Here is an 11,454-nt window from a genome sequence, read left to right as displayed (position 1 = left end):
CCTCTGGCTCCCATATGGGGGCACAGCGGCCCCCCCACCCCGAGCCCATCTCCATTGTCACTGGCCCCAGGCAGCCGAGGTCCCCCCAACACCCACATGCTGGCACAGTTGATATTAAATGCTTTATTTTCAATATTAAAAACCAGTATTTTTAATAACTAAACAATGCTAAATTCATCTTACCAAAAAAAAGGAGGGGGGGAGGGTGGGATTTCTACCAGGGACACTACAGCCCCAGCCAGGACAGGGCCTGGGGCAGCGCTGCCTCTCCCGGCCCCCCCTGGCCCACACCAGATGTACCGCAAAAGAGAGTTGGGGGGGGAGGGGGCCAAAAGGGCCCTGGGGATCCCCAGAATGAGATGGGCGGGCACCAGGCTGAGCCCCGCAGGGACAGAGCCACATCACCACAGCCCCTGCAGGGATGGGGAGCCCAGCAGGAATTTGGCACAGTGACACCCCCAGGGAATGGCAGGGGGGTTGCACAGGGCCGGGAGCCAGCATCATGCCCCTGCCCTCCCCGTCCCCCAGCGTGATCCCATCCCAAACCCACCCATGGCAGGAATTAGTGTCAGAAAGGAGCAGCAGGCGGGGAGCCCAGCCTGGAGAATAGCCCTTGGAGAAGCCACTATGAGAAAAAGGCCACCTGTGACCCCCCCCCCCTTCCCCGAGCCCTGCAGCGCCCAGCTGGGGAGCAGCAGAGGGACAGGAGGGTCCCAGGAAGGGGACAGTCCCCACGTGGCAGCCCGGACCCTCATGGCACACAGAGGAGGGGCTGTAAACTGCAGGGAGCCGGGCATGTAAACAGAGACAGGGGTCTGGGGGGGGCCATGCCGGGGGCTTCCAACCCCCACCCTTTGTTCTGTGCCTCCCCCCCGGGGACCAAAACCCATGAGGCATAGTGGGGGGGCAAAAGCCATCACAGCCTCCCTCCCCTCCCCACCAGCAGCATCCCCTGGGCTGGGGGGCTCTGGAGCAGAGAACAGCTACAGCGGACCATGTAAAAAAAAAAATCTTCCCCGGGAAGAGTTTGTGCAACACGGGGCCCCCCCACCAACTCGGGGCCAGCCTGGGGGGTCTGGGGCCGGCAGCCGGGCAAGGAGGTGTGGGGGGAGCGTGCCGGAGCCGGGGTGCAGATGTTAGAGAGGAGACGAGTCTACGTTACGCTGAGGGGGCCGGGGGGGTCCAGTCGAGTCACGCATCCCGGGAATCCGAACACTGAGATGGGCCGGGGGGGCCGCGGGCATCGGCGATGCCTATGGGAGACACAGCCCCTGAGCTCGGGGATAAGGGGATGTGGATCCTGGGGTGCGGGGCCCAAAAGTGGGATGAAAAGGGGCTCCCCACCCGCAAGGATACCGTCCCCCACACACCTCACTTGATGAGGATGCCCGCAGGTCGCACCTCGTCCTCACTGGCGTTCCTCATGTTCCTTTCCACCTCCTCTGAGGATCTGGGGGAGATGAACCAGATACAGCCGGGGCTCTGCTGAGACCCCTCAGAGCTGCCAGCAGCACCCAGAGCTGCTCCTCCCACAACGTACGCCAGGAAATCCTTCACTTCTTCCACCGTGATGTCCCCGGTGGTGTCCAGCGGGTTCTCCATGCTGCTGTTGGGCGAGTCGACGGAGCCGGGCGAGAAGGTGGCCTGGCGCTCCTCGGGGGACCCTGGGGAGCCACGGGGAGGGATGGAGATCTCAGAGCCATCAGCCCCACAAACCCCGCGGTTGGGGTAGAAGGGACCCCACAGCACCAACCCCTGCCATGGGCTGCTTGTCCCCCACCACATCAGCTCTCCATAAGTACTGAAAATGATGCCCAGCTCCAGAGCGCATTCCTCCCCCCGCCGTGTCCCTTTCCCACTCACGGTCGCTGTCAGCAGGGGAATGGTTGGCCTCGGGGCTGTGCGGGACGTGCGTGCCATTGGCTTGCTGCACCTTCGGCGTCGCCATCGAGTTGCTGGAAGGAAACATGGGGAGAGGTCAGCGCTGGTAGCACAATGCAGGGACGGACATCACGGGGTGCTTCCATGGGGGGTGAGGAGCCCCCCGGCCCGACCCACCTGAGGCACGAGGTGTCCTGCAGCCGGGACACCTCCAGGCAGCACAGCGGCTCCGTCACATTCCTGGCGCTTAAGGAGAAGCGCTCAAACTCGGACGGTGAAATCAAGTAGAAACCTGCAGGGCGGGCGGACAGAGAGCATCAGGGACCTCCCAGGAGCCGCAGAGGTGGGGGACACCGAGGCTGTGTGGAGCTGAGCCCTCACCCTGCCCGTGCTTGGTGAAGACGCAGGAGGCGATGCCGCTGATGTCCTCCTTGCGGATGCAGCTGTAGTGCACCTGCGGCCGCAGGGCGGGCACGGTGAAGATGTGGATGTCGCCCAGGTTGGTGAGGCAGGCCAGGCAGTTCTCCACGCGCTCCTCGGCGCCAGTGCTGGCCAGGCTGACCAGGGCCACCTTCCGCACCCGGCAGCCCTCATGCGCAGTCAGCTTGAACTTGGTCTTGGCGCTGACTTTGGGCAGCGTGAAGACCTGGGGAGGGCGAGAAGGGCAAGGGGAGTCAGAACAGCACCAGAGAGCACTCAGCAAAGGCGCCCCGAGAGCCACCCCGTCCCTCTGGTTACCCCAGCCTGGATGCTCCTCCAGGTACTGGAGCAGATGGGGATACCCAGAGCAGACATATCGGGGATGTCCGGTCCCATCCTCGGTGCTTATGCTCACCTTGAACTGCTCCTCTGAGGAGATGAGCATGGAGTGGCTGCCCTGCATGTCAGGAGCCTTGGCCAGGTCCCGTGACACCTCGTAGGGCTCTGGCAGTGGGTTCCCCCGCCCGTCCAGCACGGCGATGGCCACCACGGGCGCACGGTGCATCAGCTGGATCTCCTTCCCCAGCACCGCCTCCACCGCCCGCTCCGAAAACTTCTCCTGTGACGGCACCTCCAGGGCGTAGGCGAACACTGAGCCCGAGTTGGTCCCTGCCCACATCGTGGGGCCGTGGTGGGCGGCTGCAGGGCGAGAGAGATTGGAAAAAGCCTGAGTCAGCTCCTCCCCATGGCACAGCGCCGGGCCCGGGGCTGCCCGCGGGCTCTCACCATCTCGGAGGAAGGTGTCGGCGAAGTAAAGGCACCGCACCACCCCGGACAGCGAATCGTCAGCCGAGCGGGGCTCGATGCGCCTCTGCACCGGTGTCATCTCCACCTCGGGGGGGCCCGCCTGCTCAGCCAGCTGCGCATTGGCCTCCTGCACCTTGCAGAGCAGGGAGAGTGGGGGGTCAGGAGCCACAAGCACATCAGGAGGGGATCAGAGCCCTGCGCTGTGCTCACCTTGCTGGAGGGGCTGCCGGCGTTCAGCCTCTTCTTGCCCGACACCCTGCTCTTGCGGATGCGGCGGAAGGACTGCCGCAGGGACTTCTTGAGGGACTTGACGCGGGACAGGGGCCCCTCCATGGCCAGCGAGTCATTGGGGTGCAGCGTACACCTGCAGCACCACCGCTCAGCGCCCAGACCCCAGCATGAGGTCCCCTGGCCCTGAGCGTCACCGCCTTACCTGGCCAGCACCGGGTTGCGCCGGTGGTAATCAAAGAGCCCGAAGCCGTGGCTGGTGCCAAAAGCCACCAGGTTCCACTCGGAGTGCAGGGTGACAGCAGTGACAGCGGCGGGGGGCACGCACTGCACCAGGACGCTGGGCTGGAAGCCGGGGGTGAAGGCGATGGGGCCGTTCCGGGGTGCCAGGCGGTCGTGGCCCTTCCAGGTGAAGCCCTCGCGGTCCTGCAGCAGATCCACCGTGGCCACACTGACGGCATGCTCAGACTTGTCATCACTCAGCTCCATCACCAGCACCTGCAGGGAGGAGACAAGGGGCCAGTGGGGGACATGGAGGGTCCCTATGCACTGGCTGCAGGGTGAACCAATGGATGGGAGCTCTCTTGGGGGAAGGCTGCACAGATTTGGGGCACCCTGTGTCACCGTGTCCCCCAGTTGCTACCTGCCCCGCTGTGCCGGCCACCACCATCTTGGCTGTGTATTTGCACAGAGCAATCTTCTGGATGCCCAGACGGGGGTCATCACTGTAGGGATCAAAGCAGCCCACCTGTGGAAGAAGGGACAGATGTGTCACACACCCACGGGACAGCGGGCAGCACTGAGCACCACGCTCAGAGCAGCTCCATCCCCACGCATCCCCAGTGCCCCAGGGTCCCCCTCCTAGGCCAGGGCAGACCCATGGGTCAGGGAGTGCAGAACAAGTGTCCCTTGTGTCACTGAGGCAGCAGCTGTGCCCTGAGCAAGGGGACACGTCCCCACAGTGCAGCTGGGACGGCTCCCACAGGCACATCCCCCCCCAAGAGGCAGGCAGGGGGGTGCTGGGGGCTGCAGCACGGTGTGTGTGCCCCCCCAAGCCCTGGGGACATCACCTTGCGGAACGGCGGCCACTCCTCCTCGCCTGCCTGGTTGAGGCTGTCATTGTGCTCACAGTCGGTCTGGAAGATGTTGGCGGTGCCCAGCTTGTACAGCGGCTTCAGGGATACCCCTGAGGCGTCCCAGAACCGCACGGTGCCGTCCTCGTGCCTGGGGAGGGGGTGGAGGGACAGGGCGGGGGGTGATGCCATTAGCATCTGCTGGGCTAACAAGAGCCGCCTGTGCGCTGCTGGCTGCCGTGCCAGGAGGGGCTGAGCGTGGGGACAGCGCGGTGGTGACACGCTGCTGCCTGGCCACTGAGCTGCACAGTGCGGACTGTCAGCCCAGCAGCACCCCTGTACGCCCCAGGCATCCCCAAGGCTTCAGTTCCCAGTGCAGGAAAAGGTCCACCCCGCTGCCCCATCCCACCTCCCACCACTGCCCCATCCCACCATGGGAAGGGCTGAGGATGTCCCCCTTCCCTCCTAGCACTGAGGGTCCCCCCTGCATCACAGCCACCCCGATGCACTCACCCGGTGAGGAGCAGACCCCTCTGAGTGGGCTCCTGGGCCAGGTTCTTCCCTCCATTGATGGGCCAGGCCTGGAGGAGCATTACCGAGCGTCACACCTCTGCGTGCCCCCACATTCCACATCCCCTACCTGCAGACCCCAGCACTCACTGCAGAGGAGAGGCGCGGGCTCTGCTGCTCCCCGGCACTGACAATCCTCTCCCAGAGCTTGAGGGGCACGTTGGAGATGTGGTAGGAGCAGGTGATGGCGGAGGAGTGGAGCGGGGCCAGGTATGGGGCGGGGATGGTGGGCCAGCCCGGCGTCTGCAGGTCGATCACCACCAGCTCCTCCTCCACCAGCACCACCAGGGCACGGGGGTTCTCAAAGCCTTGATGGGGGGGAGGAGGGGGAAAAAAGTAGAGGGATGAAGGTAATGGAAACCCCAACCCAGGGAACGTGGGGTCGGTGCCACAGGACATACCTCCCTCTGGCACCTCAGGGTCCTGCACTGTGAAGAAGTCGATGACACGAGAGGTGAAGTCCAGCGTGGCGAGGCTCTGTCCCTGCAGCACACTGACGCAGTGCCGGTCGCCGTAGCTGGCCCGCGGCATGCCACCGCTGAAGATGATGAAGGGGTTGCTGTGGAGGAAAGCAGATGGGTCACGGCTCCATGAGGCACCGTCCCTGCATCAACCCCCCCCAGCACTGCACGTCCCCATCATCATCACCTACCCCGACTCACACGTCCGCCACAGGATTTTGCTGATGGCTTTGCAGGGGAACGGACCTGAAACAAAGGTCACGCCACATTTATAACATTCAAACCCTAATGTGATCCCAAAGGCTGGGCCCCCGCGTGCCCCTCGGGAAGGCTTTGGGGGCAGGTGCCCACCCACCGTAGGGGATGGTGGCCATGACGGGCTGCTGGGTGCGCTGCCCGCTGCCGCCCACTGCCCACACCATGTAGCTGCCGTCACTGTGTGAGCTGACGATGTTCTTCCCGCTGTGCTCCCAGGCCAGGCTCTCCAGCTGCTGTGAAAAGGGGACAGCGGGGATTTGGGACCAAGGGAAGAAGCAGGGTGGAACCCCTCCCCACCGTAAAGGAGCCGGCCTGGCCCAGGTACCTGGTTCCCGAGGAAGAGATGCTGCACGGTGCGCGTGCTCTGGTCCCACAGGGCCACCAGCCCCCGGCTGTACCCAATCAGCAGCCTCCCAGCATCCTGGGGGTGCTCCTGGATGGACTCCACTGGCCCCAGTGCCTTCCCACAGCGGTAATCATCGGGCACGCTGTAGAGGAGAGAACAGTGGGGTGAGAGGGGGGGAAAAAGGTCAGGAATTGGGGTTTTGGGGGTGCAGGGCCGGTGCTCACCTTTGTAGGATCTCATCCTGGAAGAGGGTTTTGTCCTCCAGCAGCACGAGGGCAGGCAGTGCAAGGAAGTACACCGCTCCGCCCTCCGTGCCCAGGCAGGTCACGGCACCCGGGGACGTGGGAAGGATCACCGTCACCCGTGTGATGCTGGGGGAGCAGCTGTGGGGAGAGCAGAGCTGTGTCAGCTATGTGACCCCAACGCCAGGAGGGATACCCCAAGAGCCTCCCATCCTGCTCCAGCATCACTCCAAAGGGGATGAGGATGGCGCACAGGGACAGCAGCCAGGCTGCTTGGTCACCACTATCAGCCTCAGTGGTGACAGGCAATTACTGAGCCATTAATTACACCCTGAGATCAGGGCTGCGTGGAGGCAGCACGGAGAACGGAGACCTTCACCAGAGGGGACACACAAATCAAAGGTCCCCATGAGACCCTGAGCCACCGCAGGGCCACGTGGCTTTCACCATGGCCAGACCTGGGGTGGAGTGGGGGGGGGGGGGGGGCAGGGGGGAAACGATTTGGCCAAGGTTCTCCCATATCCCTCCAGATCCCCAGGCAAGGTCACCTCGGCTGCAGCCACCCGCTCCCCCACACCGTTCCCAGCACAGGGTCGGTGCCCTTATCACTGTCCAGGTGTGCACAGAGCCCGGCAGCTCCCTGTCCCAGCACTCCCACGCCGCAGAGCTGCTCTGCTCCATCCCCGCTGCACGTTTCCCCCCCTCCCCTCTTTAAGCAGAACAATCAGCGCAAGCCCTGCAGCCAAGCCAAGCCTCACCCCGGCGCAGAGCCGGGTGTAAACTCTGGCAGACCTCACCCATCACCGCCCCAATGCGCCCGGTGAGGAAATGAGCATCACCACCCACAGCGGGGTCACCCCACAGGGACCGAAGGCGGATGGGAGCCCCCCAACCCCAGCACAGCACAGGGCAGGAGGAGGAGCGGCGCAGCGCCTGACCCGGGGCGTGCTGGCAGCCCGAAGCTGCGCGTCTCCTCCAGGTGGGAGCAGCCCTCCTTCTGGTAGATCTCCCAGAGGTGCAGTGAGTTGTCATCCAGCAGGGACAGCAGCCAGCCCTGGGCAGGGTGGGAACAGTGGGTGAGCTCAGTGGGTGACCTCCGGTGGCCACCGCCAGGACTCAGTGGGACCCCCCCATATCCCCCCACCTACCTGCCCGGCCAGGAAGTGCAGCTGGGTGACAGTGGCCGTCTCCTTATGCAAACCCGTCAGCTCCACGCCGGGCGCACCGTACCTGGGGGGGCCGTTAAGGAAAAGCAAAAAAGAACCCAACAAAAAACAACACAGCCCCTCCGAGCGCCGCTTGGATGCCACTCAACCAGTACCCCACACTGAACCCAGATTAACCCCCCTCATTGCAGCCAAACACCCCCTCCTCTCCCACCCCACATCCCTGATGCCCCCCCACACGTCCCCCAATCCCTCGCCGAGGGTCACCAAGCAACGGCCCTTTGGCTCGCGTTGCTGGGAGCAACCCGCTCTGCCGCCAGCCGCTGTGCTCATCCCGCTGCTCCCCCCCCCCGCTTCCTGCCCCCAGCCCACCCCAGCCCCGCACAGAGGGCCCCGAGCGGCCCTGCACAGCAGCGAGCCGGAGGGTCTGCAGCTGCGGCTGAGGAAATGAGGTTGGATGGTGCTGAGCCGGAGGCCCCAGCGCTCAGCTCTGGGGTGGGACGCGCTCTGCACTCCCCCCCAGCCCAGAGCGTGGGACCACAACGGGACGGACCCGAGAGATTCCCGGTCCCATTTGGCCACCCCATCGCGCTCTCAGTAGCGGGCCGGGGAGCCCACCCGCAGGGACGGCCCCAATTAGCCACGCTCACTTGGGCACGGACAATGTCCGCAGCGCTGGGAGCTCTTGGGGCCGCCAGCTTTCCCATGGGCTCCCCCAGCACAGCGGGCACAGGGACGCAGCCAACGCCGGTGCGGCACAACCACGGCACCGAGCGCCTCACCGCGCCGTCACCGCACCGCCCGGCGCTTCCGACCACTGCCGCGGGTCAGGATGCGGTTGGCACGCGGCCAGGCGGGCACACGAGGGCCGGGCCGGATCCTGGCCTCCGCCACCCCCTTCTTTCTCAGCAGGGTGGGGTTTGGTATGCGCCGGCACGGCCGCACTCACCCAACTGGTCCCAGCTCCTCCAGCGGCAACGCGCCGCTCGGCAGGAAGCGCGGCGGGACCGGCACCGATGCTCAGCGCCCATAACCACGCAGCACCCCAAGAGCAAGGAGCCTCCCCCAGCCCCCAACTCACCGATGCCACAGCCCTCCCAGCCAGCTGCCTCCGTGGTCCCAACCCCATTGAGAGGGCATCGCCTCTCACGCCCCAGAGCTGCACGCGGGGCTGGGATGGATGCATCCCTGCAGTGTGGTTTCCGCACACCGCCCCGTGCCCCGCACGCTGCCCTGGGCACAGGGAACCGGCCCGGCGGCTCTGGCAGGTGGGAGCTGTCTGGCAGCGCCGGTGTGGCCAGGCTGGAGCCGCCGCGGCGCTGGGGACGTCCCGGAGGAGCCAGACAGCCGGGTTGGGGCCGCGGGGATCAAGGAGTGGGGCAAAAGCACAGCCCCAGGGCAGCCGCCGACCCACGGGGATGGGGCACGGCGATGGCACCCAGCGCTGCTCACCACCCCGTGGCACAACACCAAAGGGCTCCAAACGGAACCCAATGCCCCATCCCCAAAACATGCCGATGGCTGAAAAGCATTGGGGCCATGCAGCACCCAGCAACAGCGCAGTACTATAGGGGGATTGAGTGCTGGGACTCCCCCCCATGGCTGAGGGGACACAGATCGCTCTGGGTGGAGATGGTCCCCAAACATCTTACCCAGAGCTGGACCAGCACAGAATGGGCAGGATGGCATCAGGATGGGACCGGAGCAGCCCTAGCACTCAAATGCCATCTTCAAGCCAGGAACGGAGCAAGCTGATGGAGGCAGGGAAGCGGGGACAACCCTCCCCTCCAAAAAAATAAATTAAAAAAAAAAGAAGGGAAAAAAAAAAAAGAAAAGAAAAAAGAATCCTGCACGGGATGCAGCCCCCCCAGGGCCCCCCCACATTCCTGCAGCGCGGGGCCCCCGATGTGGCCGCATCCAGCCCTGGCTGCCCGCCAGCAGCACGGCAGAGTCTCCCCGCTCACAACAAAGCACAGCCGCAGCATCCCGGGACGGGAGCATCCATCCCACCCCACTCCTGGGTTTTGCTTGGGTTTGTTTTCCACCGCGTTTTCCTCCCCCAAAACACCGCTCCGGGCGCACAGTTCGGGACAAGGCAGCCGTTCTGCTCCAGCCCCCAGCACTTCCCCCCCCCCCCCCAGCTCAGCACAGCTGCAGCCCAGCTGGACGGATGGACGGACACCGCCAGGACGTGGCCGGGGGCTGCGTTCCCCCCCTCCTCAGTGTTTTGTTTTTTGGAGGGGGGTGGGGGGAGGGGGTAAGAAAGGATACAGCTTGACAGCTCCTGCCTTGGTGCCGATGGCCATCACGCGCAGCCGGGGGTCGTAGGCCAGGGCGCTGGGCTGGCTGGGGAAGCCATGCTCCACCGTCTGCGGGGACAGAGGGATCAGAGCAGAGCCCCCCCCCAAACCCCGCCCCCCCTCACAGGAGTAGCAGCACCCCCACAGCCCAGCAGGGTGGCACTGAGCTGCTACAGCCCCGGCCCTGCAGTGCACTGAAGATGCCACAGCAGTACCCAAAGCTGCCTTAGGGGTCCACATCCCAAAACTGACCAAACCACCCCAAAAGACACCAAAGAACCATGGCTACCCTAACCTTAGAGAGGTGAAGCCCACCACCCAAAGGCACGGGGATGCCCCCATCCACAGCAGCACCCCGAGGAGCACACGGGGGTTCCCGGTGGTGCCGTGGAGAACCAGGCAAGCGGGACCAGCCAGGGAGCAGCACCGGCCACGCTGAGCCCCCGCGGGCACCTTCCCAAGGAAGTCCGTGACAGCAGCGTGCCCAGACTTGCTGCTCCGGGAGGGGCTGGGCAGCATTTGGGGACAGGGGTGGGGTGGGGGGGACATCCACCACCTTCACACCAGGGAGCACTCCCAGGGGCTGCGACACCAAAATGCTCCGGGGTGACACCTCCCGATTGTGCCAAGGGCTGCTCTGCGGTGTCACCTGGCAGCAGGGACCACAACGTCCCCTTGCAGGAGGGTTCTGCAATGCCCTCAGTCTGAGGACAAATTTGGGTGCCGGTCCCCATCACCCACACGGCACCCCAAAGGCTCTGTGGGATGCACGTATGGCTCCAGGATGCTGAAAGCCACCGGGGGGGAGGGGGGTGGCACCATGGGGACACTCTGAGCGCAGTGCTTGGATGGGGGCTGATGGGACCACCCCAGCAGAGCCCCAAAAACACCCTCACTGCAGGACAACCACCCCACCCACCGCCGCCTGGAGCCCCAGTGGTGGCAGTGCTATTGGGGACAACGGCACCGGGGGCTGCTCGAGGATCCAGGGACGGTGGCACTGGGGATGCCCAGGGAGCCGGGGGTGGCAGCACTGGGGATGGTGGCCGAGCACCCGCTCCCCTCGCAGCCCCCCCTCCTCCCACCAGCAGTGGGGCCGCATCCGGCAGCAGGCTGCTCCGGACGGCCAAGGAGCACTCTGGGCCAAATTACAGCAAATCTGAGGCAGATTTGGAGCTCGCAAGGAAGCAAAAAAAAAAAAAAAACTAACAAAACCCAAGACGTTAATGGGAGGCAGGTGGGCAGGCAGCGTCCCGGGGCACTCACAGCTTCCGCCACGCAGTCATCCCCCACCCCCTGGGATACACCCCCCCCAGAACCGGGTCTGGTGGTGGGACCCCAAAACTGGGGTGGGCTGAGGGGCGGGGCTGAGACCCTGCTGTGAGTTTGGGGCAGCCCGAACCTGTGGGGAGCAATAGGGGGGGGGCCGTATCCAAGGGAGGAGGGCACGGTGACAATGTTTTCCTGCCCTCGGTGTCACCAGGAGTCGGGGACGTCCCAGCGCTGCGGGGCTCCGGGCGGGAAGGATGGAGGGGCTCCCCCAGCGGGGAGGGGGCACAGAGAGGTACCGGGGTGACACCAGGACGGCGGCACGGCGCTGCAGCAGCCGGGGGCCCCCAGAGCCACGGGGCGCGTTACGGGGGAGCAAAGCAGCCCCCGGTCCCGGGGGTATCACTGCGCTGCAGTGCTATGAGGCGGCCAC

At 65.2% G+C, this 11,454-nt stretch overlaps 1 protein-coding gene across 2 annotated transcripts in view; it reads right to left on the bottom strand.

Moving 5' to 3' along the window:
• Positions 1-108: 108 nt before the first annotated feature.
• LLGL1 (LLGL1, scribble cell polarity complex component) overlaps positions 109-11,454 on the bottom strand; it is a 14,012-nt gene continuing 2,666 nt past the window's right edge. The window contains exons 2-23 of one of the 2 annotated variants that reach the window (XM_015294417.4): positions 9,724-9,821; positions 7,435-7,516; positions 7,225-7,340; positions 6,269-6,427; positions 6,024-6,186; positions 5,796-5,931; positions 5,632-5,686; positions 5,381-5,538; positions 5,070-5,287; positions 4,923-4,990; positions 4,407-4,560; positions 3,980-4,084; positions 3,542-3,834; positions 3,319-3,472; positions 3,088-3,241; positions 2,717-3,000; positions 2,263-2,527; positions 2,059-2,173; positions 1,864-1,955; positions 1,541-1,664; positions 1,371-1,450; positions 109-1,253 (exon numbers count right to left, since the gene is read on the bottom strand). In XM_015294417.4, coding sequence (XP_015149903.4) covers positions 1,372-1,450; positions 1,541-1,664; positions 1,864-1,955; positions 2,059-2,173; positions 2,263-2,527; positions 2,717-3,000; positions 3,088-3,241; positions 3,319-3,472; positions 3,542-3,834; positions 3,980-4,084; positions 4,407-4,560; positions 4,923-4,990; positions 5,070-5,287; positions 5,381-5,538; positions 5,632-5,686; positions 5,796-5,931; positions 6,024-6,186; positions 6,269-6,427; positions 7,225-7,340; positions 7,435-7,516; positions 9,724-9,821 — 3,072 coding nt within the window. In that variant the 3' untranslated portion in view covers positions 109-1,253; position 1,371. The remainder of the gene's footprint in view (positions 1,254-1,370; positions 1,451-1,540; positions 1,665-1,863; positions 1,956-2,058; positions 2,174-2,262; positions 2,528-2,716; positions 3,001-3,087; positions 3,242-3,318; positions 3,473-3,541; positions 3,835-3,979; positions 4,085-4,406; positions 4,561-4,922; positions 4,991-5,069; positions 5,288-5,380; positions 5,539-5,631; positions 5,687-5,795; positions 5,932-6,023; positions 6,187-6,268; positions 6,428-7,224; positions 7,341-7,434; positions 7,517-9,723; positions 9,822-11,454) is intronic. The other variant, XM_015294418.4, reaches the window with a different exon arrangement.

Source organism: Gallus gallus, chromosome 14, assembly GCF_016699485.2.
Source record: "Gallus gallus isolate bGalGal1 chromosome 14, bGalGal1.mat.broiler.GRCg7b, whole genome shotgun sequence".
NCBI lineage: Eukaryota > Metazoa > Chordata > Aves > Galliformes > Phasianidae > Gallus > Gallus gallus.
The sequence above is the reverse complement of the archived record's forward strand: the minus strand, read 5'-3'. Positions and strand labels throughout refer to the sequence as shown.